Source organism: Euleptes europaea, chromosome 7, assembly GCF_029931775.1.
Source record: "Euleptes europaea isolate rEulEur1 chromosome 7, rEulEur1.hap1, whole genome shotgun sequence".
In the NCBI taxonomy this organism is placed as follows: domain Eukaryota; kingdom Metazoa; phylum Chordata; class Lepidosauria; order Squamata; family Sphaerodactylidae; genus Euleptes; species Euleptes europaea.
This window is the reverse complement of record NC_079318.1, coordinates 63,999,744-64,024,558: the sequence shown is the minus strand read 5'-3', so window position 1 is coordinate 64,024,558 and position 24,815 is coordinate 63,999,744. Positions and strand designations below refer to the sequence as shown.

At 42.0% G+C, this 24,815-nt stretch overlaps 1 protein-coding gene across 1 annotated transcript in view; it reads left to right on the top strand.

The window, feature by feature from the left end:
* The first annotated feature begins 237 nt into the window (after positions 1 to 237).
* The window catches only part of KCNK12 (potassium two pore domain channel subfamily K member 12), a 56,374-nt gene continuing 31,796 nt past the window's right edge, over positions 238 to 24,815 (top strand). The window contains exon 1 of the mRNA XM_056853260.1: positions 238 to 745. Within this exon, the coding sequence (XP_056709238.1) occupies positions 403 to 745 (343 nt within the window). The 5' untranslated portion in view covers positions 238 to 402. The remainder of the gene's footprint in view (positions 746 to 24,815) is intronic.

The window sequence follows — 24,815 nt, the reverse complement described above, 5'->3', positions numbered from 1 at the left end:
AAGATCCAGCTGCCTTTCATTTGGATAAAGTCTGGAATACAAGGAATATGGCCCTACAGAGCAAGCTGGGACTGGAGAGTAAAGCCATGTCTTACAGGCAAACGACCACCACACTCCAGAACTCAGTGATGGGCTGGGAGGATCAAGGAACTCCCAATGTGGATTTAAGGAAGTCTCTGTCCCTAGGCTGATGTGGGAGAGCCCTATGGGATACAGGTTAGTGGAATTCCACACTGCCATTAAGCATGACGAGCCAAGATCAATGACTCAAAGAAGAAACCTTTCCCGTGAACATGGAACTAAGTTTTCCTCTTGGACTCTTTAACTAGACGGTAGCTCCATGCCGGTGTCTCCAATGAGGTGTTGGTCGCTGTCCGTCACCTCTGTGGTGCTGAAATTTGGATGATGTCTATCAGGAGACCCAAGGGCTGTTGCTGCGTGTCGCATTTCAATGAGGACAATGGCAGGTTCGTCCTCTTAGCAGTGCTCATTGTGGCATACCTGACCGCTGGAGCCACTATTTTCTCAGTCATTGAGAGCCCGTCTGAAGCAGAAGCGCAGCATCGTTGGAACTGGACCCTACAGAACTTCAGCCAAATCTTCAATATTAGCCTCCCTGAGCTAAGGGCCTTCCTACGAAGTTATGAAGCAGCCATGGCAGCGGGCATCAGGGCAGATGCCCTCCGGCCAAGATGGGACTTCACAGGGGCTTTCTATTTTGTGGGCACAGTAGTGTCGACTATAGGTAAGCCTTTCTCTTTCTTTCCCACACTCAGAGCCTACATACCACCTACTTGTTTAACTAGTGCATAGTCTCATAATGATCTTCACCAGGTCTTTCCATCCATATAGAATACAGCATGTGTGCAAAGAATTTTGGGAGCCAATGAGGGTAGCACAATGGGGTTGAATGCTTTTCAAGGTGATGTCCTTCAGTGAACAGTGTTGTATGCATTATTGTAAAATGGTACACAGCCCTCTCTTTCGGCATTTGTGATTCCCTTTTCCTCTTTCTCTTGCCTTTCCTCTTTCTCACCTTTCTGTCTGACATCTCTGTTTCTTGACTTTGCTGTGCAAGACACTGATATTGCTGATGTAAATTAACAAGTGAAAGACAGTAAAGTCAATATACATTCATCTGTAAAAATGAAATTAGTTTGTGTTTAAAGCAGTCTATTAAGAATATAAAACTTATAAGGAATATTCCATTCCATTTCTTTAACAACAGTCACATGAGATACAAATATCTCAGATGCCCTTTTGGGTGTCACGTGTGAAAATGCTCTTAATGAAAGCAATACAGTAGGCATGTGTGGAAGAGGAGGATCTGGGAGCCAAAATTATTCAGTAGGGCACTTTTTTCCAGGAGGAAAAAATAATAATGGATGAGTAACATTCAAGCACACACCCCTTTCAAAAATCCAAACAAAAAATAAACAGCTGCTACACTTCGATGAAGTAAGTTGGGTGAGGTTGTGAAATGTGGAATGTTGTTTTTCTTTCTAGAAAGCTTTCTTAAATTGCTATAGCAACCGGAGTTTGGAAAGTGGTTTGAAAGCAAGGATGGCTCAGAGAGAGAGAGAGAGCTGGTATTCCCCTACTCTGAGCAATTGACTGTAGTTTAGATCCAGGGAGATTTGCGGGGGGGGGGGGATGCTAAAATTCCTGCATGCTTCCTCTTTTATACATATGCCTTGTCAGTTCAGCAGCCTAGTTCCCACTGAAGTGCTAAACTTGTGCCTGAGCCATACCACTTCAGATTGCAAGAAGTTTACACGATGGAATTCTCTACCCACAAAAAAATAATAATCCTACCTGTAAGGAGATCATTTTGACCAACACAACATTTTATCTAACAGTCCCTCGGCATGAATCAGAATGTGAAATTCTTATTTCTAAACAAGAACTAACAAATAACTAACAACACATCCTACAGAAGTGATATTCAGACAGATTTCTTGTTTCTTTGCAGTGTTGGTATCAATTGGTTACAATAGTTTTCCTTGTAGGGGTAAGATTGCCAACAAAATTGGTACATAAATTGTGTGGTCCATTCCATAGCAGAATTATTTAGGGTCTCACACTTATCTCCAGCATTTACCCTGGAATATGTTATTGGTATAACAGGAACTCTGTCAGGCCAGATGAAAAAATAACCATCTCTAGGCTTTTGTATCGCTAATAGAAAAAAAAATTCCTTTCATGGGCACTAATGGTCAGTTGATAGATGATCCTTTGATGGCTGGTGGCTACTGTCTAATGATCACTCCCGTCTGGGAGAAGTTGTTGAGAAACCATTTCGTAGAGTTGGAATGTGGTCACTGGAGGACCCACAGTTCTGAGGGGGGTTGATAATGTTTGAATAGGGTATGTGCCTTACTTTGGGGGAAGTTGATACTACCTTAAAGACTAGCAGTGTCTGTGCTGATACCTGGGTGTATCCCAGTGTATAACTTGTAAAAAAAAGGCACTACTGACTCAATTTTTATTGTTTTAAAATTAGATCTCTTCCTAGTAAGAGAGAGTAAATTTATTTGTATAGCCATAGGCCGTTACAAAATAACCTTGAAGTTTTACAAAATTTTGTGGCGCAAGGAATTATACTTTCATTTGGCAGTTCAAAGATTACCTCACAGTTGATGCACTACAGAACCATCACTCCCCAGCCCTTATATGGAAATTATCTTTCTGAAACATCTAGGCCCCCTCTGCTCTGAAACTTCCTTCTGCTCTAGGAATCAGGTAGCATTTTAACCTGCAAGAGATTGTCGTCTACCTGTGCATTGCACTAGAGTTAGGCCCTAGTTACATATGCAACAACAAAAGTGAGGTGGCAGAGTGTTGCAGGGGTGAAATGAATGGCACCATTTCAGACGGCAAGCAGAAGACCATGGACCACAGTTTGGAAGGACCCCCTACATTAAACACTCCCCACAAACAGCAAATGAGCACATCAAGCCCAGAGAAGGGGGTATAAACTTTCTCCCTGCTATCCTGGTTTTCCATTTGCAGTGAGGGTTTTTTGTTTTTTATATAGAGGAAGATTAATAGAATCTGCCACCCTCAATCTGAAGTGGCATAGGCCCATCTATGGCTATAATCCATGGCTACTAGTCAAAAGAAATACTAGTCATGATGCATACCTATTCCCTACAATATCAGAGGAGGCTGATATTGGGGAGGGGCTGTGGCTCAGCGGTAGAGCCTCTGCTTTGCATGCAGAAGGTCCCAGGTTCAATCCCCGGCCTCTCCAGTTAGAGGGACTAGGCAGGTAGGTGATGTGAAAGACCCCTACCTGAGACCCTGGAGAGCCGCTGCCAGTCTGAGTAGACAATACTAACTTTGATGGACCAAGGGTCTGATTCAGTATGAGGCAGCATCATGTGTTCAGGAGCATGCCCGTTAGGTGAAACACAGGTGAAACACAGGCGAAACACAGGCAGGATGCTGCTGCAGTCATCTTGTCTGTGGGCTTCCTAGAGGCACCTGGTTGGCCACTGTGTGAACAGACTGCTAAACTTGATGGACCTTGGTCTGATTCAGCATGGCCTTTCTTATGTTCTTAATCTACCACCTCAGGTCACTGCCACCTCACGCTCCTATGTGTAAGAATCAGGCCTTGCTTGGCACCTCTTTACTTCTGATAATTTATCTTTAGTGGTTGCTCAGCAGTAGTTGTATAACTGCTTAGAGGGGAACATAGCATAAAATCATAAGAATTGACATACCGATGATCTATCCAGCTGAGCATTCTGTCTGCTGGTGGCCAGCCAGCTGCCTCAGGGAGGTTCACAAGAAAGCCAGGATGGCAATAGTCATCATTTGTTGTTATTCCCAGCAGTTACCTTTCGGTAACACCAACATGTATTTAGGGCAGGATGAGTGTGTGCCTCTATTGTTTCCAGCGGGACTAAAGGTTGTGATTACGAAACATTTCTTCCTAACTCTTGGTACAACAACCAAGGATTTGAAAGAAATACCTTCTGATTGAATTCTTTTATCCCATTGAAGACTGTGAGATGCATGCTGATCCTGACCCAAATAATGTATGCTGGCGTTGAATTATGTCACCTTAAATTTCTGCTCAACATTAGAAGCTCACAAAAAATCTTTTGTATCTCTCAGCTTCATTGGTATCTCTCTAAGTAACCTGGAGAAAGGTCTGGTTACAAATGTAACAAATAGATATTGAAATATAAGACTGGAAGTGTTAATTGCTTTGATCAACCATAATTCTAAAGTTTTAGATCAGGCTGTGGGCAAGTTTAATCCAGAAGGCTGAGAGTAAAGCATGCCTGTTTGTTATGGGGGTTGCTATAGTTTTGGTGTCTATAATAGTGGGAAATATTTCTTCTAATCATTTGGTCCCTTTTCTTTATCAAATTGCAAGCTACCTCACACTTCCCACAATTTCTCATAAAGGCTCCTGGGCTGAAGCTGTAGCAATATGCATGTTTATTTAAATTTTATTGATTTATTATTTGATATAGCCACTTAACACACAGCTGGTTAACTAACAAAAATCTTTAATCTACATCAACCCAAATAATAAATAAATTTTCTTTGATTTTTAGTGGTGCCTACCACCACATATGCGACATGCTGCCTGATGTGTTTACTCAGAAGCAAGCCCCACAGAGTTCAGGGTTGCAGCCTTGGGATCCCAAGCTAGATGCATCCAATTAAATACGTGGAGATGGATCCTCTGCAGCTGCAGTGCCCTGTGCTGGCAGAGGTGGATGCCTCCTGCCTTTCCTCAGTAGCTTCCTATGAGGAATGTCAGGGACTGGGAGACCCATGTGAACTAAAATATATGCATAATGGATGGCTGCAAGGAAAAGGTAGTGGTTGAATTTGCCCCTCCTGTGTCAGCAGAGTCTTTTCTGCCAGTTGAAGGCATCTTGCGCTGGAAGAAAGGAGGCCTTGGATCCTAATCCTTTGGCTTTACTAGGTTGCAGTATGGCTAACTGAAGGCAGGAAAACGTTTTCTAGTGCCACCTTGAAGGTCAGACAAAGGACCAGAGAATGTTCTGGCTCACATCAAAAAGATTGCTCCCATTACTTTGCTATGCTTAAATTGTGCCATGCAACGTGCAGAAACGCAGTAGCACTGTCCCTGCCTCAGAGGCTTTCAATCTATGGTTAAGGTGGGAAACCGAAGGGCAGACAATGTATTTTTACAATGAGTAGTAGGGTGGCAAACTGGCCTGGAGAAAAATATCACTAATAGAGATTTTCGTGGCAGAGGTAAATAATGCTACCAGGTAAATAACAACCCATTAAGCCTCTATTAATGGGACAGGCTGTTGTTGTTTTCTCCAGGCAACCTTACTGAATAATATAGATAAATCTCTACTGAGGTTAGGGTGTTTTTGTTTAAAAAGTGGCTCTTGGGAAACATTTGAACCAGACAAGGCTATTCCAGGCAAAAGCTAGAGTCCATATACAAGAAAGTTGTGCCAACATCTGGAGATGCTTTTCGTGGTTTTTGGTGCAACACTTTCAGCTGCCAAAGAGGCAAGCTGCTTTGCAGTTTTAAAAATGGCTTGGTACTTTACCAATAGTGTAAACAAAGAAAACTCCAGTTTTGTTCCTTTCCCCCTCCTATAATGTGAATGTGTGACTTTGGAACCTGGCCAGAGATATACAGGGAAGAAGAAAGTCAATGAAGTGAAGTGGGCAGATGTTAGGATAAATCAAAAAGATCTGAGGATGGATCTTTATTCAAGCACAGAACCCACCGAGTAACCTAGAGCCAGCCACTCTTTTTCAGCAGAACCTCCCAAGTAGGCTGTGACGGGGTCCTCATAATAAGACTACTCTGAGCTCTTTGGATAAAAGTACCATCAAGTCAATTCTGATTTATGGCGACTCTATGAATTAATGTCTTTCAAAGCATCCTATTGTTAACAACTTTGCTCAAGTTTTACAAACTGAGGGCCATGGCTTCCTTTATAGAGTAACTCCATCTCATGTTGGGTCTTCCTCTTTTCCTGCTGCCTTCAACTTTCACTAGAATTATTGTCTTTTTCAGTGACTCTTGTCTTCTCATAACGTGACCAAAGTATGATAGCCTTAGTTTAATTATTTTAGCATCTAGGGACAGTTCAGGCTTGATTTGATCTAAAACTCACTTATTTGTCTTTTTGGTGGTCCGTAGTATTCGTAGAACTCTCCTCCAACACCACATTTCAAAGGAATCTACTTGCTTCCTGTCAGCTTTCTTCCTAGTCCAACTTTCACACCCATACATAGTAATGGGGAATCTTATAGCATGAATTAACTTGATCTTGGTCGCTAGCAAGACATCCTTACACTTAAAAATCTTTTCTAACTCTTTTATGGCTGCCCTTCTCAGTCTTAACGTCCTGATTCCTTGGTCGCAGTCTCCCTTTTGGTTGATGAGTGAGCTAAGGAATCGAAAATCTTTAACAATTTCAATTTCTTTATCATCAGCCTTATATAATTTCCCAGTAGCCATTACTTTTGTCTTCTTGATGTTCAGCTATAATCCTGCTTTAGCCATCACATGTCAATTCAAGTCTTCACTATTTTCTGCCAATAATCTGGTGTCATCTGCATATCTCAAACTGTTAGTGTTCTTTCTCCCAATTTTCCTTCATCTAAACCTAATCCAGCTTCCCTTATGATATATTTATCCATCTATATGCAGAACATAGCAAGCAAGTAAATAAAATATACAACATAAGTGTGTGAGAAAATGATCAAAGGGTAGACAAAATTATGCAGAAACAAAGGAGGGAAGCTAATGAAGCATTGCTGTCTCCCAGCTCAATCTGCTTTTCAAAAGTGTTCCCTTAATTTCAACATGTCACAGCATTTGCAAGATTAGTTTATGAATATTCACCAGGATCCAGAGGGTGGTGAGGCTGGGTGTTTGCTACAGCCTCAAGACTGGCAAAGAGTTCACAGTGACCTCTTCGTTTTTCATGGGGCACCCAAAATGCACACTTGAAGCTGCCTTATATGGAAGCAATGCAAACACTTGGTCCATCAAGTATTGTCTACTCAGCACTGTCTACTCAGAATTGCAACGGCTCTCTAAGGTCTCAGGCAGAGATCCTTTTAACTGGAGATACCAGGGATTGAACTTGGGTCCTTCAGTATGCAACACAGAGGCTCATTCCCTGAGCCATAGCCTCTCCCTTTAGAGTCCAGTAGCACCTTAAAAGACCAACAAGATTTTAAGAGTATAAGCTGTCAAGGGAATTTGGACTCTTGCAAGCTTATACCCTGGAAATCATATTGGTCTTTAAGGTGCTACTGGACTCAAATCTTGCTTTTCTACAGCAGACCAACAACTACCTTCCTGAAACCAAAAGGTTTCGAGGCAGGATGAAGACATTTTTCAATTTACATGCCCTACCTTTTCCAGATTGAGGGGGGCTATAGAGGTCACCTTGACTGAGGGCCCCCCATAGTCAACTAGCGCTGACCATGCCAAACACAGCCACAACAGTTCACTCATACACATCCTTTTAAAAAATGTATATTCCACTTTTCTCTCCAATGGGGAAGCAAAGCAATTTGCAACAATGTTCTCTCTTCCTCCACTTTATCCCCATTTAAACAGCCCTGTGAGGTAGCTCATTCTGAGAGTAAGTGATGGGCTCAAGGTCACCCATGGTACTCTGGGGATCTGAATCCAGTTCACTCGCAGCCTAGTAAGATAGTCTAACCACTACACCATGGTGACTCTCCTCCACTTGACTTCTCAGTAATTACTTGCTGATCTACAGCAGAATGAGTAAACGGGTATCATTAAAGATACCATGTCTGAGTCGATAAGAAAACTGTATGAAAGTTTTATTTTTGATTTTAGATCTGAGGTTGCTCCTTCACACACACAGAAGGGGATACCAGTTAGGAAGTGATGCACATGGTTGTCCAAACTGGCCAACAGTACCCTTCCCAGGTACCAAAGTGGGCCTGTGAATAAGATCTGCAAGTTGTTCTCCTTTTGCTATGCATTTGTATTCCAAGCATAGACACAATTTGTATGCCATTACATATGTAACTTAAGACTCCATAATCATTCACTTCAAGCAACTGACAGTTAACTCCCTGGGAGAACCATGGAAAATTTACCTGAATAATATAATATAATTTTCTCATATACCTAATAATACCAATGGCATACAAGAAAGACTAAAGCTTTCTTGCAGGCAGACAATTTTTTAATGGGCATACTTCTTTCCACATCCGACTTTAAAATGCACAAAGAAACCAAATGAACTTAACTGAAGCATCTCCTTGAATATCAGTGCCATCTGGGGTTTTAGAAAGGAATGCAGAGCCCAGGAAAGGCACTTCACACCAGCAAAATCTGAGCTCCCTCAATACATCATGGATCATGGTTAAATGAGTTTCGTTCATTTTTTCATTCTAGCAGCAATCTGAACAGCAATTTTGACTGCGGGAGGAGATATATTAGAAAACAGCACCTCTTGAGGAAAAAAAAAGTCAGAAGTTAAGAAGATAGATCAGTGCGGCTATTGTGTACAGTTTCATTCCATTTTCAGTACTGTTTCAAGCTTCCCTCCTTCCCTGACCAGGAGACAAATAAAAATAATAAAGCGCCTTGCTGAATCAGACTAAGTTTTCATCTAGTTCAGCATTTTGTTTCCAGCACAGGACAGCAAAATGTTTCTCAGCATTCACAAAGAGGGCACAACAGCGATAGCTCTCCCTTGTTCTTTGTCTCTAGTATCAGGTATTCAGAGGCATATTTCTTCTGTACATGGAGGCTCCATTAAGCTCTTGTGACTGAGTTTGTCTGATTCTTTTTGAAAGCTCGGCTAAACTAAAGGGCTTCCTTTTGTCAGTCCCAAATTAAATGATCCCAAATTCTAATGTTATGAGAGAGGGAGTAAACGTCCTTTATTTTTCAGTCTCATGTACAATTTCAGTATCATGTACAATTTTATAAACCTGTTCTCACATCCTGTTCATCCATCATCTGTTCTAAAAATGCTTTAGCTTGCCCTTGTAGTGAAGGTGCTCTACCCAACCCCTAAAAGGAAAGGGAAAAACATTCTAGGCTGCTGAGGAAGGTCCAGAGGCTGCCTTTCTACAGGATCAGGTCCTCTGTGAGAACAGAGTACTGAAGCCAGACCAGGATCTGCTCATTCACACAGGCAAATCATCACTAAATGATGCAGTTACAGGATCTCCAGAACTTTTTTGTGCATTTTTTTGTAACTAGCAACTGTGGAAATCCCCAGTTTGAATCCATTTGGGGGAGGGGGTTCACTACTTCTCCCTGCCTCCCCTTGGATCTCTGATCTTCCAGCATCTAGTCTATGTCACGGGGAGAGTCCATGATCAATTTCTCCTGTGAAGAAGGGTTAAAATACAAAATACAGCTGTGGGGGGGGGGGAGACCAGCTTGGGGGGATGGGGAAAGAGAGATCTAAATCAGAACTGTGAAATGGGACAGAGATTTTTTTTTAATTTTACTTCATTTATACCCCACCTGTCTTCCCGGAGGGGACCCAAAGCGTCTTATATCATTCTCCTATCCTCCATTTTATCCTCAACAACCACCCTGTGACGTAGGGTATGACTGACCCGAGCTCACCCCAGCAAACTTTCACAGCAGAGTGGGTATTCAAACCTGGGTCTCCCAGATCCTAGTTGGAGTCTCTCATTATCGCTCTTCAGCCCTAGAGTTACTACCTGCCCCATGGGGGGAAATGTACAGGGACCCCTTGGCATATGGGGGGGGGGGGAAATCTGAAACTCCACCTTCACACCACAGTCCTGATCCAGATCTTCCCTCATCCTTCACAGCTACTTTTAGCATTTAAGCGGGATAAAGAGAAATCGAATCATGGCTATCTCTCAGTCACTTCTCATTTGCAGTTATATCTATTTAGATTTTTTTTCCTTTTTAAAAATATTCTAATCTATTTAAGTTTGTTCCATTTTATTCATCATCACTATACAAGTTCATGTACTTAATTTCATTACTCAATAACTTCCCTTTACAGATTTGAAAGCAATTTAAAACACATAATCATAATACACTTTTCAGTTGTTCTTAAACTCTTCCATAGTTCTTTTGTTACTACATTGGTCAGCTTGGCCATCACTGCATATTCTGCTAATTTATCTCGCCAGTCATGTATTTTAGGAACTTCTTCCAGTTTCCACTTAGTAGCAATAGCCACCCTCACTGCAGTAATCATATATCTGAATAATTCTTCCACATTTTTGCCTATCAGCGGTGATAAGATACCTAATAATATAATTTTAGGGTCCAGTGGAAAATTAATCTCCAAAAAGTTTGCATTTCCCAATGTACTTTGGTCCAGAAATTTTTTATCTTCTTACAAGACCACCATGTATGAAAAAAATGTTCCATCCGCCTCTTTACATTTCCAGCAATGTCCATCAACTCTCTTGTTCATCTTACTAATGTCTTTTGGTGTAATATACCATCAAAAAAACAGTTTGTACCAATTTTCTCTCAGGCTCTGACTTGCTGTAAATTTAATCGCTTTAATTCAAAGATGCTCCCATTGTTGCATAGTTATGTCTTCTCCAAAATTTTGCATCCACTTAACCATGCATATTTTTACTTGTTCAGATTCTGTTTCATATTGTAATAACAGTTTGTATACCTTACCCAAAAGATTATCTTCATTTTTCACAATCAGCTTTTCAAAATAAGTAAATTCTATAAGTTTGCCTTCTACATAACAGTCTTTTCTTAATTTTGAAACCAATTGACAATAAGTTAGCCAACTTATATTTTTCTTCTCTCCATTTATTTGGTTTTGATTTGTCCACATGTATTAATCATGTCTTGATAGGTTATATAGTCTATTTAAATTTCTTATAATCCGTTAACTGGAAAACATCTAAGTTGAGCAGAAGGTAAGCAGTCAGGCACACATGCAGATTGTACATGCTCCCCAAAAGCATCCTTCTTCATAGCCAGCAGAAAAAGGAAAAAAAACCCACACATCTTCTCTGGTCAAATGCTAGCTGTAAAATTATTTTCTTCTGCCCCACCAGACAGATAGGGGGGTGACATCAATTCCAGTGTCATGGCTCAGCCCCCTCACCATCACCGGCCATGAACTGAGTGCTTTCAGCAATCAAGCTATATAAATGTCTAAAAAGAAGGTCGTTTTAGTACCCGAAGAGCACACGCTTACAACTGTTCTTAAAGAATCCCACCAGATTTTTCAGCTAACAATATTATTCTCAAATCCAGATCATGTCTCTAAGTTGCAAGATCATGTTTTGACAATTCTGTGAAAAAAATAGTAACTATTTGCTGCACATGGGAGCTTCTGGAAGCGGTTTTTATCAGTCAAAGAGCTAATCACCAATGTTAGCCGAATTGCTCCTTTATATGGGGAAATTAGCTGAGCAATCGGCAACTATGTATTTTTAGAGCGGTATCGCACTCAACTATACCAGAATCCGTTTAATGAGACGTTTGAATAAAGACAGAGGCTAGGAGTTCCAAATTAAACAGTGTTTATGTATTCAGGCATTCAAATGGTGCATCACAAGCATACAAGAAGCTAGTAAATTAAAGGCAGTAGTACAGGGAAATTTGCCAATTTGGCAGGATATCGTAGACCCAATATATTTACCTTATCTAGATGAGGTGTTGTCCAACTCACGCAGACTATAAACAGATTGAAAAGGAAGACCGAGATGGGGGTGGGGGTTCCCGTGGACTTGACCAGCAAGGCGGGAGGGAGCGTGGTAAGGCTGCGCAGACCAAACCAACAGAGTAACGGCAAAGGTGCCAGGAAAGACCTAAGGTGCTATGAATGGGCCAGGGGTATCCTAATTATACTGTTTTCTGGGGGCGGGCAGAGGGGTTTGACCCCTCCCAGGTTCCCAGGTGGCAAAAAGGTGGACAAAAGGATTAAGCTGTGTCTACCGGGGCAGGGTAGTGAGAATTTGGAAATCTATTATAATTCCAATGGCTTTCACAACCCGAGATGGTCAAGAATCTTTCTGCTGATGGGATTTACATTCCGGAACAATAGGTGCGATCTGTGCAAATGTCCTGGGGTCTCTGCAGCTGGACAGGAGGGATGACTCATCTGGATATCAGGATTACTGCTAACGACTCATTGAGCAACGGAGGAAGTTGGGAGGGGGAGCAGCTCGCATTAGGTACGTGGCTGTCAGCTCTCTGCGAAATGGCTGCTTCTAAAACAGAGATGTACAGGAACATGGCTCCTCTCAGGTTCACAAGAGACAGCCCTTTGCATCTGGTTCCTAGTAGCTGGTTGCCCGGGCTGGCAAGAGCAGCTGTGTCAGTTTCAAATGAGTCGCGCCGCGACTGCCCAGTAGCGTTTGAGGCAGGCGTGCGGCTAGAAAGCAGTCTGTGCGCTTGCATACCGGGTTGCCAGGTCCAGTCCTGGAGATTTAGGCAGGCCCGTATGCTATCACCAAGAAACAAAAGAAAATGATGACTATAGCTGTGTTAATATTGCAATGTTTTTTAACACTGAATAATGTATTAGCGCTTTCCATCTAGACACATTTGTACATTCTGGCAGTTTGATGTCAGCAGCTAGAAGGTCATGGAGGGAGGGTACAACATGCCTGATGAGCCGACATTAAAGGTCCACATGGAGGGGCATCTGCCAAGGCCCACAGCCTGGCAGAGGGACCACCACCCACTGGAACAGTTTGATTATTGCTCCTGCCAGGAAAAGCAGATCACAGGGACCTAGTCTGGATGATCTCCTGTTTCACACACAGAGCAATGCCTGGAGAGGAGCCAAGCAGGTCCCTGTCATGCTCCAAAGCCATGAAAGAATCATGCTCTACTTCCACCCTCTAAGACTTCCTTTGATGTTGCCTCCTGTCACTAGTATTCAGAGGTTTACCACCTCCGAACATGGAGATTCCCTTTAATCAACATGGCTAGGAGCCATTGATGGACCTACCCTCCATGAAATTGTCTAATCCCCTTTTAGACATCCTCTGGCAACAAATTCCACATTGTCATCACTTGTTCAGTAAAGAAGCATTTCCTTTTGTCTGTCCTGAATCTACTATCCATTCAACTTCATTGGATGTCCTCGAGTTCTAATATTTTGGGAGGAGAAAAAGTTCTTTCTAAACTGAAAAGTTCCAGACTCTTCAGCCTTTCTTCATAGGAAAGATACTCTAACCCTTAATCATCTTGTATCTGACAAAGGGCGCTTTGACTATAGAAAGCTTATACCCTGTAAATCTTGTTGGTCTCGAGTCCAGTTGCTACTGGACTCAAATCTAGCTCTTAATTATCTTGATCGCTTTCTTCTGTACTTTTTCCAGCTCTGCAATGTCCTTTTGGGGATATGGTAAAAAGAACTGCACAGAGTATTCCAAATTAGAGCTATACAGGGGCATTATAATATTGGCTGTTTTATTTTCAATCCCATTCCTAATAATCCCTAATATACGCTTTGCCTTTTTCACTGCTGCGGCACACTGGGTTGACATTTTTGTTGATCTATCCACTACAACCCCAAGATCTCTGTCCTTCTCATTCTCAACAAGTTCAGACTCCATTAGCATATACTTAAAGTGTGGGGGAGTTGTGCCAGTATGCCTCACCTTCCATTTACCAACATGTCACATTGTTGCCTGCTCATTCAATTTGTGGAGATCTACCTGGAGCTCTTCACAACTGTCTTAGTTTTCATCATCTTGAATAATTCTGTCATCTGAAAATGTGGCCACTACACTGCTCACCCCCAGTTCCAGATCATTTATGGACAAATTAAATAGCACCACCCCCAATACCAATCCTTGTGGGATCTTACTGCTTACTTCCCTCCATTATGAGAACTGTCCAGCTTATTCCTACTCTCTGCTTCCTTTCATTTAGCCAATTTTTAATCCATAAAAGGACCCATCCTCTTATTCCATGAATGCTAAGCTTACTCAGGAATCTTTGGGGAGGTACCTCACCAAAAGACATTTGGAAGTCCAAGTATATAATACCTATCGGGTCACCGTTACCTACATGCTTGTTCAATTACTCAAAAAAACTCCAAACGTTTAGTTAGGCAGGAGTTTTGATGGCAGAAGCCATGCTGATTTCCCCCTCAGCAGGCTTTGTGTCTAATAATTCAGTTTATGGTTACAGTTTCTAGTAATTTGGCTGGGGTAGACCTTAGGCTAACTGATGCGTAATTCCCCTCTGGACCCCTTTTTAAAAATTGGTGTAATGCTTGCTACTCTAATCCTCTGGTACAGTGGCTGATTTTAGTGACAAGTTACGTATACTGATTAGCAGATCAACAATTTCACATTTGAATTCTCTAGAAACTCTTGGGTATATGCCATCAGAACCCGGAGACTTAATGGTTTTTAAATTCCCCAGTAGGTCTAGAACTTCATCTCTCATAACCTCAGTTTGTCTCAGTTCTTTAGTCTCTGTTCTGAAAATAGTGGCCGTGGCATGGGTACATGCCCCACACTTTCCACAGTGAACACAGATGCAAATAATTCATTTAGCATCTCTGCCATCTTCCCATCTTCCTTTAGCAATCCTTTATTCCTTGGTAATCTGAAGTCCCAACTGCCTGTCCAGTTTCCTGCTCCAAATATATTTAACAAAATGCTTATTTGTTAAGCAATTTGTTCCTCAAATTCTCTTTTTGTTTGGCTAATTATTAATTTGCACTTCTTTTGCCAGACCCTGTGCTCCCTTCTGTTCACTTCATTTATCACTTCTACTTTTTAAAATAAGCCTTTTTACCTTTTAAGGCTTCCTTGATTTGAGTCATTAACCAAACAGGCATCCTTTTAGATTTGACAGTACCTTTCCTAATCTGGGAAATGCATTCTATCTGGGCTTCAATTAATGTGATTTAAAATAGACTCCAAACATCCTCTAGGGATCTGACTCTCTTGAATCACCCTTTCAGCTTCCTTCTAACTGGTCCCCACATTTTTTGTAAAGTTCCCACTTTGAAAAGCAAATGTTACTGTTTTGGACTTTAGGGGTAACTTTCCATTGATGCAAATGCTGAATTTAATGGCATGGTGGTCACTGTCTCCAACTGATGCACCTACATCTTGCACCGGGTCCTGAGCCCACTGACAACCAAGTCTAAGATCACAACCCCTCTGGTTGGCTCTATGATCCAACTGTTCTAGTGCACAATCATTTATGATGTATAGGAACCTCTTTTCTACAGCATGATTTGAGCACATTTACACAGTCAATGTGAGGGTAGCTGAACCCACCCAGAAGCACAACATTATCTGCTTTAGTCACCTCTCTTATTTTCCACTCCATCTGGAGATCAGCCTCACGGATTTGATCAGGTGGGCAATAGTATACTCTCACTTTTAAGTAACCCTTATTGTCCCTTTGGACTGAGTTGTTCCAAACCAGAGACACCCCAGCTCCTATCAGCTTTCTCCTGGGATTAGTTTAAAAGCTGTTCCACCACCTTGTTGATATTAAGCACCAGCAGAGTGGTTCCTCTTTGGTTTAAGCAAACCCTGTCTCTTTTGTACACATTTGTCTTGTCCAGGAAAATTTCCCAGTGCCTAACAAATCTGACCCTTCCACCTGGCACCACTATCTCATCCACACATTGAGACCCATAATCTGTGACTGTCTAGCTGGCCCTGTGCATGGAACCAGTAGCAATGCTAAGAATTCTACCTTTGAGGTCCTGGACTTTAACATTCTACCCACTAACCTATTTTTTCCTCTACGACCACACGAATACATTTCCCAGTGTCATTGGTGTCAACATGCTGGTCACATACACATTGACACGTTGGTGTCAAAATGCTGGTCACATACCCTGCTCTCTATATTCTGAATAACTAAATCTCCCACTACTAAAAGCCCACTTCCCCCCAGCTCCAGAAGTATACCCTTGTTGTAAACAACACTGGCCTGACCCTGGCTCCCCTGCCAGTACTGTAGAAGCTGGCTTTACATCATACCAAAGAAAATCATACCAAAGAAAGTTTGGGAGGGGGGCGAATGCTGTTAGTTAGGGGAAAACCCAGATGATGTGTGATTGCAGGACAATATTGTGTGGAAGCTCAAACAAAAAGCACTGCATTTAGGGGTAGCAGGTCCGAGGTAAATGTCCACGTGAAAGCAGCCTAAAATGCCCACTCAAGTAGATATACCACAGCATGACCACTGCTTTATCTATGTCTTCTTTCCAGCTAAGAGCCCCATGGCACAGAGTAGTAAGCTGCAGTTCTGCAATCCAAGCTCTGCTCACGACCTGAGTTCGATCCCAACGGAAGTTGGTTTCAGGTAGCCGACTCAAGGTTGACTCAGCCTTCCATCCTTCTGAGGTCAGTAAAATGAGTACCCAGCTTGCTGGGGGTAACGGGAAGATGACTGGGGAAGGCACTGGCAAACCACCCCGTAAACAAAGTCTGCCTAGTAAAAGTCGAGATGTGACATCACCCCATGGGTCAGGAATGACCCAGTGCTTGCACAGGGGACCTTTACCTTTTTTACCTTTCCAGCTATGCCCAATATATGCATTTCTGTATGAGTGTGTGTGTGAGAGAGAAAGTGTATGTATTATATTTTTATCTATTATATATTTCTCCTCTCATATATATATATTTCTCCGCTCTTCCACTTCTGCTGATTGCATGTGATATACAGGATGACAGTGTCTCAAGAGTGGTTTGGGTTTTCTTTTCATACTTCCACTGACTGACAGTTGCACCATGGAGTGTAATTGACCCTGGCAAGTAAAACAAGTTTAGACTCTTTCCAAGTTCCCAGCAGGAATGTTCCTCATTTAACAATTTCTGAATTGCAATCCCGCTTAGGGGCAGGGCTGTATTCTTTATAGTATTGAATTCCAGAAACAAATGAAATCTTCGTCTCTCACAAGCTTTGAATCTTGAGAAAGCTGGGTTCCGTTCTTCAAAAGGAGAGAAAGAATCATCTTTCTAGTCCTCAGTTTCACAGAATAGCTTAAAAATGTTAGTGGTGAACAGTACTTGGGACTTTAAGAGGACTGAAATTATCATCTGGACCTCCATTAGATAAACTGTGGGCTCCCAATGGGATACAGACCTCTGTGTCTGCTTCCTGTATAACTTTACTCCAAAGTCTCCTGGTCCATATTCAGAGGCTTAGGAATGACATCTTTTAACCTAGAAGACCTAACCTTAACTCCAGATTTGTGGAAGTTGATTTTGGTTACTCCATGGAGACAGAAGCACTCTGCACATCCTCAGAAGCACTCTTTTCTCAACTATCTGAAACCTGGTGCAAATTAAGCCATGTCCCTACACTGCTCACCAGTCAGAATCATCATATTCTCCTTCTAACCCCTTCCCTATGCAAATGATCAAAAGTGTGGGCACAATCAATATCTGGAAAGGAACTGTAAGGGAGGATAAAGCGATTGCTGAAAAACTAAATGAATTCTTCTCATCTGTCTTCACTGTTGAAGATACAGGGCAGATTCCTTCTCCTGAACAGAGATTTTGGAGAGGGGAAAATGAGGAACTGAGGCAAATAGTGGTAACAAGGCAGGAAGTCCTAGAACATCTAGACAAACTGCAAACTAACAAGTCACAGGGACCAGACGGTATTCATCCTAGAGTTCTTCAAGAACTCAAATGGGTACTTGCTGAACTTTTAACAAAGATATGTAATATGTCCCTTCGATCAGCCTCTGTACCAGAGGACTGGAGAATGGCCAATGTAACACCCATTTATAAAAAAGATTCCAGGGGGGACCCAGGAAATTACAGGCCAGTTAGCTTAACGTCTGTTCCGGGTAAATTGGTGGAAAGCATTATTAAAGATAGAATTGTCAAGCATATAGAAGGGCAAGGTCTGCTGGGCAAAACCCAACATGGCTTCTGTAAGGGTAGGTCCTGTCTCACTAACCTATTAGAGTTTTTTGAAAGCGTCAATAAGCATGTGGACAGGAATGAGCCTGTGGATATTGTGTATTTGGATTTCCAAAAAGCTTTTGACAAAGTCCCCCACCAAAGACTGCTAAGCAAACTTCATAGTCACGGTATAAGAGGACAAGTCCTCTTATGGATTGAGAGCTGGCTGAAAAATAGGAAGCAGAGAGTAGGAATCAATGGTCAGTTCTCACAATGGTGGGATGTGAGCAGTGGGGTGCCTCAGGGATCTGTGTTGGGACCAGTGCTTTTCAACCTGTTCATCAATGACCTGGAGTCGGGGTTAAACAGTGAAGTAGCCAAGTTTGCAGATGACACCAAATTATTTAGGGTGGTTAAAACAAAATTGGACTGTGAAGAGCTCCAGAAGGATCTCTGCATACTGGAAGAATGGGCATTAAAATGGCAAATGAGATTCAATGTGAGTAAGTGTAAAGTGATGCATATTGGGACAAAAAATCCCAACTCCACATATACACTGATGGGATCTGTACTGGCAGCGACAGACCAAGAAAGGGATCTTGGGGTGGTAGTGGATAGCTCAATGAAGATGTCAACCCAGTGTGCGGCTGCTGTAAAAAAGGCAAATTCCATGCTGGCCATAATTAGACGAGGAATAGAGAATAAAACTGCTGACATCATACTGCCCTTGTACAAATCTATGGTGAGACCACACTTGGAATACTGTGTACAGTTCTGGTCACCACACCTAAAAAAGGATATTACAGAGCTTGAGAAGGTGCAGCAAAGAGCAACCAAAATGATTAGGGGACTAGAGCAACTGTCCTATGGGGAGCGGTTAAGACGCTTAGGGCTGTTTAGCTTGGAAAAGAAGGTGGCTGAGGGGAGACATGATAGAGGTCTATAAAATTATGCATGGTTCGGAGAGAGTGGACAGGGAGAAGTTTTTCTCCCTCTCCCATAATACTAGAACATGGGGTCATCTGCTAAAGCTGGAGGGCGAGAGATTCAAAACAGATAAAAAGAAGTATTTTTTTACACAACGCATAGTTAAATTGTGGAACTCCCTACCCCAGGATGTGGTGATGGCTGCCAGCTTGGAGGGCTTTAAGAGGGGAGTGGACATGTTCACAGAGGAAAGGGGTATTCATGGCTATTAATTAGAATGGATACTAGTCGTGCTGCATACCTATTCTCTCTAGTATCAGAGGAGCATGCCTACTATATTGGGTGCGGTGGAACACAGGCAAGATGGTGCAGCTGCAGTCGTCTTGTTTGTGGCTTCCTAGAGGCACCTGGTTGGCCACTGTGTGAACAGACTGCTGGACTTGATGGGCCTTAGTCTGATCCAGCAGGGCCTTTCTTATGTTCTTATGGAAGGGGTAAGAATGAAAGGCATGGGTGAGGGGAGCTAAATCCTGCCCTTCCCACTCCCTTGCCTCTTTATGTTTCTTTTAGCATTTTTCTCGCAGCCCATCTGATTTCTTGTTTTGGATCCTGGTCAGGAGAAATTATTTCAAACAGTGGCATGGAGTGAAGTAAAGGGGGTGGGGAGTTAGTGCCCCTTACCCACACACTGCAGTCTTTGGTTCAAAAGAAATCCTCCCCTGCTTTACACCACTTGACTCATGTATATCAGGAGCCCTTATACATCTGCAGTGCCTTGAAATACAATAAGGATGTACCTTAAATCCGAACCAGTAGTTTTCCTTTGTACAGAGAGATGGTCGGATTGCCATTAGATTTCTCTTATGGGTTCTGTGCTTGCTCTTTACTATCATGGGGGGAGAGCCTCTTGTGCTACCCCCCCCCCATCCTGTGGTACTAACCATCCGCTTATTGTCAGAGAGGGCAAAGCCTAGTTCTCTGCCTCTATTTCGTCCCTTTATCTCTGTGACCTTGCCTACTTACCAGCATTTACAAAGGTGTTATCTCTTCCCCATGTTGCAAGTGGACTTTGTTTCTCTCAAAAAGAGGGAAGGCAAAAGTAGACCTCCCCTCCCCTCCATCCTCCCTTATAGCATGTGCAAGAAGCCCCAGAGAATGCAACATCTCTCACTAAAAGCCCTCCCAAAGACAGTGAGATGGTCCAATGATTGGTAGAAAGTAGAGACACTATACATAGAAATACCAATCAGAACAGTCTTGTTTGGATGGGAGGTTAACTAACTTTTCTGTTTGGATGATGCCCCTATCAGACACATACTTGCCAAGTCAATCTCTCCCTTTGATGGCACGGGTGCTGGGAAACTGGAACCAGACAGCAAGGCACCAAAATAGCTGTCAGATCAGAACTGCTTACAGTTGTCAGGGATAATTCTGTTCTGATTCAGATCATATGCTTCTGTATTTACAAATGAGCATTGTTCAGATTGGATCTCGATTAGTGAATGTTTGGCTGCACAACCTAATGGAAGAGCCACTGCAGAGTGTAGTATCATAGAAATCAATGAGGCAGCTTGGTTAAAAGGGAGAGATTAGTGCAGTAACGCAGTAATGCTCATATCATTTGACATTTGGGAGGAGGAAAATCTTTGCAATTATCCAGTATTGATGATATTCTTTTTCTAGCACTTTAAAACTTGTGTCAATTAAAAACCCCATTTCCATCCATAACAGAGCTAAAGTTGTCAGAACTGCAAGTGTGAAACTAGCCACGTGCCCACAGATGGAGCAACATGCCCACAAAAACCTCTGGTCCATTTGCAGTGGGCATGTCTATACCATCCTAGGACAAGTATCTGCACTGGATTCTCTTGTGCCACATCATTCTTTTAAAGAGAAAGGAAGGTACATTATTAAGGGCTAGGGTGAGAGGGAGCAACTCGATCTGTGCAAAAAGCTTCTCTTGTTTTAATTGTGGCTGAACATAAGACCTGCCCTGCTGGATCAGCCAAACGGTCCATCCAATCCAGCATTCTGTTTCCAGCCAGATGTGTCTAGCTGTCCACAAGTAGGGTATGAAGTTGGTGATGTTTTCAACAACATCTGGTATTCAAAGGTACACTGCCTTTTTACATGGAGGTTCCATTTAGCTATGGTGGTTAGTGGCTGTTGATGGTCTAATCCTAGTTTGTCTAATTCATTTCTACAGCAACTAAACTAAATATGTTTTATGGTAGTGAATTCTGTAGCTTTATAAAGTGGCAGATCATGGGCAACCCCAACATACATAACACCAACCTCGGTACAAAAAAAACAGGTGGTATATAAATCAGTGAAACAAATGTAAGGTTTCTTTGTTTGGAACTCAGACTAGAGCACCTAGGATCTGCAGCTACTTCAGATTCAATAGCAGCCATTAAGCTTTCTTACCTAAGTGCCTATGAATCTGCTGTATTGAATCTAAGTGCCTTTGAATCTGCTATATTAATGATGGCTATCACGGCGCTAAGAGTCATGCAGGGTTGGACATAATAGAGGGGGGTAGGAATCTTAAAGTAAACACTGGGTACTGTTCTGCTGACTCTTAGGTCTGAATTATAAAGGTAAAGGTCCCGTGTGCAAGCACAGGGTCATTCCTGACCCATGGGGTGACATCACATCTCGACGTTTACTAGGCAGACTTTGCCAGTGCCTTCCCCAGTTGCCTTCCCTTTACCCCCAGCAAGCCAGGTGCTCATTTTACCAACCTCGGAAGGATGGAAGGCTGAGTCAACCTTGAGCCGGCTACCTGAAACCGACTCCTGTTGGGATCAAACTCAGGTCGTGAGCAGAGCTTGGACTGCAGTACTGCAGCTTACCACTCTGCGCCACGAGGCTCCTTAGTCTGAATTACATCTGCAATATATTTGTTCCCTTCCCTCACACAAGGGTGTGGGTTCAGTGGCATTCTGTTCCAGGACAGTCTCTGAAGGCACACCCTACGTTACGGAATGGGCTGCCTTTTGAGGTCTGGCATGCATCCTTGGAACAGTCTGTGCGACAGCTTTATTTCAAAGAGCCTTGGTCAATGGTCAGTCGGTTCTCAATTGTCATTATGGCCTTTGCTGTTATTGTAATTATTGTGTACAGTTGTAACTTTGCTATCATTAAGGTCCATGACCATAACACTAATAAATTGACTGACTGAGTTGGTTCTCGTGGTTTTGATGGATTGGTTTTTGTATGGATTTGCTTTTGGATTTTGTGTTGTTGTGCATCACTTTGAAATAGGGTTGTCAGGTCTGTCTTCACCATTGGTGGGAGGATTTGAGGGCAGAGCCTGAGGAAGGTGGGGTTTGCGGAGGGACTTCACTGTCATAGAGTCCAATCGCCAAAGCTGCCATTTTCTCCAGGGGAACTGATCTCTATCGGCTGGAGATCAGTTGTAATAGCAGGAGATCTCCAGCTAGTACCTGGAGGTTGGTAACCCTACTTTGAAGCCATAATAGTAACAATTTTATTATCTCTGTGTTATCTCATACAGTTAAGGATTCCAGTGGAGGGGGGGGCGCTGTGCTAGTCCGTTTGCAGCAAAACCAACAAAAAGCATTGTAGTACCTTAAAAACTAACACATTTATGGTAGCATACACTTTCATGGACTAGAGCCTGCCCATAGCAGTGTGGAGAGGGCATGAGGACCAATGGAAGAAGAGGGGGGGAATAATGGTAGAGTTGTTGATTTTTGCAACAGGAAACTAAGAGGTTAAGCACTAGAAGAGAGAGCTGTAAATGCGTCCCAGAGCTCTGTGGTGAATACAGAATCCATTCAAATGTAGTCAGTAAAGGTGTGACCCTGTCCCTGGCTTAGCAGCCTCTGGAGATGAATAGGCATAGCAAGATCAGCAGCGAAAATAAAACACCCAAAGAGGAGAACTATTAAACCCTTCCCTCTTTGTGCTACGAGCACTTTTCTTCCTGCCTGGCTTAGGTCCAGAGGACAGGGGAGTGGGGAGCAGGGTGGATTTTTTTATATCAATAGACCCCACCTCTTGAATTATGTGAACAGGAAGATACATGAATAGAGGCACATGAATCTTCCTCTCACATCCAGTTAGGCCGTTAGGCATGGCTGGGACTATACAGCTCTAAAACAATGTAAAGCTCCAAATTCTGCACCCAGCAAAATTGGATTCTGCACCTTCTATAAATTATGCAAATTGCACACATTTGCATAATTCTTCCCCTTTTGTATCATTTGGTCACCAAGCTCCTTCTCCCAGCCACTAGAAATCTATCTCAACCGACTTTGTGGCTTCTGAAATTGCCACACCTCAGTCACATACTGTCAAACATAAACATTAGGGCTAGAAATGTCCTTTTAAAAAATCTATTAGTTTCTCTCAAAGCTGAATTCTGTGCCCCCAAACTCACCATGTTTATGATTTCTGAAGTCCCATAAAAAATGGCATACACACACATTTGTTTTATTACTTAATTTTAAAATGTTAACATTTCCCCCTTAAGTGTTTCCACCTTTCTCCTTCTTTTTCCACCTTTCCCCTAATAATGTTCCAGCTATAATTCAAGCAATAATTTAAAAACAACAACACCTGCAATTTTCCATATTAATAAGCCAGCATTTGATATTTATTAGTGTTAAAAGCTCAGGATTTCACTGTGTACCTAGAGAATGCCAGGTAGATTTGCCTGGGGAGCCTGGATGTCACTAGCCATCAATATAACCTCTGAATGTAGGGAGGCACCTGGAGGAGGGCCTCACTGGATTATCTTAATTGATGGACAGATTCATATGGAATAGGGTTGCCAATCTCCAGGTAGTAAATCCCTAAGGAAATGATCTCAGTACACAGCCACTGATTTTCTTTAACATATGCACCTTTACTGATATACTACTGCAATATGCACAATATGCTCAACACTATGTAACTAAGTTCTAAATTACAAGGTTCTAAACTACAGAAAGCCTGAAATCATGTTAAATAGGCTTCTATACATTTACACAGTTTTTTTTCTTTATGGTACAATCACCCCAGATCATAATACCCCCAAGGGGAATATTTCTTACGACCAGCAGCAAGGTCCACAAAGTCTTTAAGATGTATTATGCTTCGCCACGAATCAGGCAATACAAATTCAAAGTGTTCTCATTCGCGGTCAGCTGATCCCGCGTAGACCAATCCGATGATTTTGCTTCCTTAACTGCTGGTTGAGCCGATTTTAAACGCTAGCTTCTGTGGCTATGCGTTTTTGTTGTTATGATATATATGGCACATAAATGATGACAAGTTCCCGGTTATATCTCCTTGTTTCGCATAAAAGTGCAATGTGCTTCCTCAGACTGTGAGATAATATCTCTGACAGCAGACTTGCTGTTCAGACAAGTTCCCGGTTATATCTCCTTGTTTCGCATAAAAGTGCAATGTGCTTCCTCAGACTGTGCGATAATATCTCTAAAATATTAACAACATTACAATTACATACCAATGAAATACAATTTTCTCTGAAACCCACCCTTGTGCATTTAATATAAAATATCAAAGTGATTTTATCCTACCTGACAGCAGACTTGCTGTTCATGAGAATGACCCATAGTCACTTTTTTTCTTTGTGCCATTCACCTGACTTTAAATAGTCTTTAACAGGTGTAAATGCTGAAATCTACTGTGGTAAGTATTCAGTGTGAACTTATTTTGTTGTAATTATTTTAAATACATTTTTAAATACTCTTATAAATACATTTTTAAATTTATTTTTAAATATTTTTAAGATTTTATTAATGCTTTTAAGAATTTTAAAAGTTTTAAGATTTATAATTAATTTAATAAATTTTAAGAATTTTGAGAGTGTTAAAAGGATACTGCAAACCTGATTCCTGTGGATGATTACATAAGAATTAATACTTGATATTTGTTACTATTCATAGATAACTGGACAGATCCAAAGCAGAATTTAATCCTTGGGGATGAATTGATTGAAATAAATGAATGAACCGTGCCTCTTGCTGACATAAAATTCTATCAGCATTAATATAAGGGTCTTTCTGTATTTG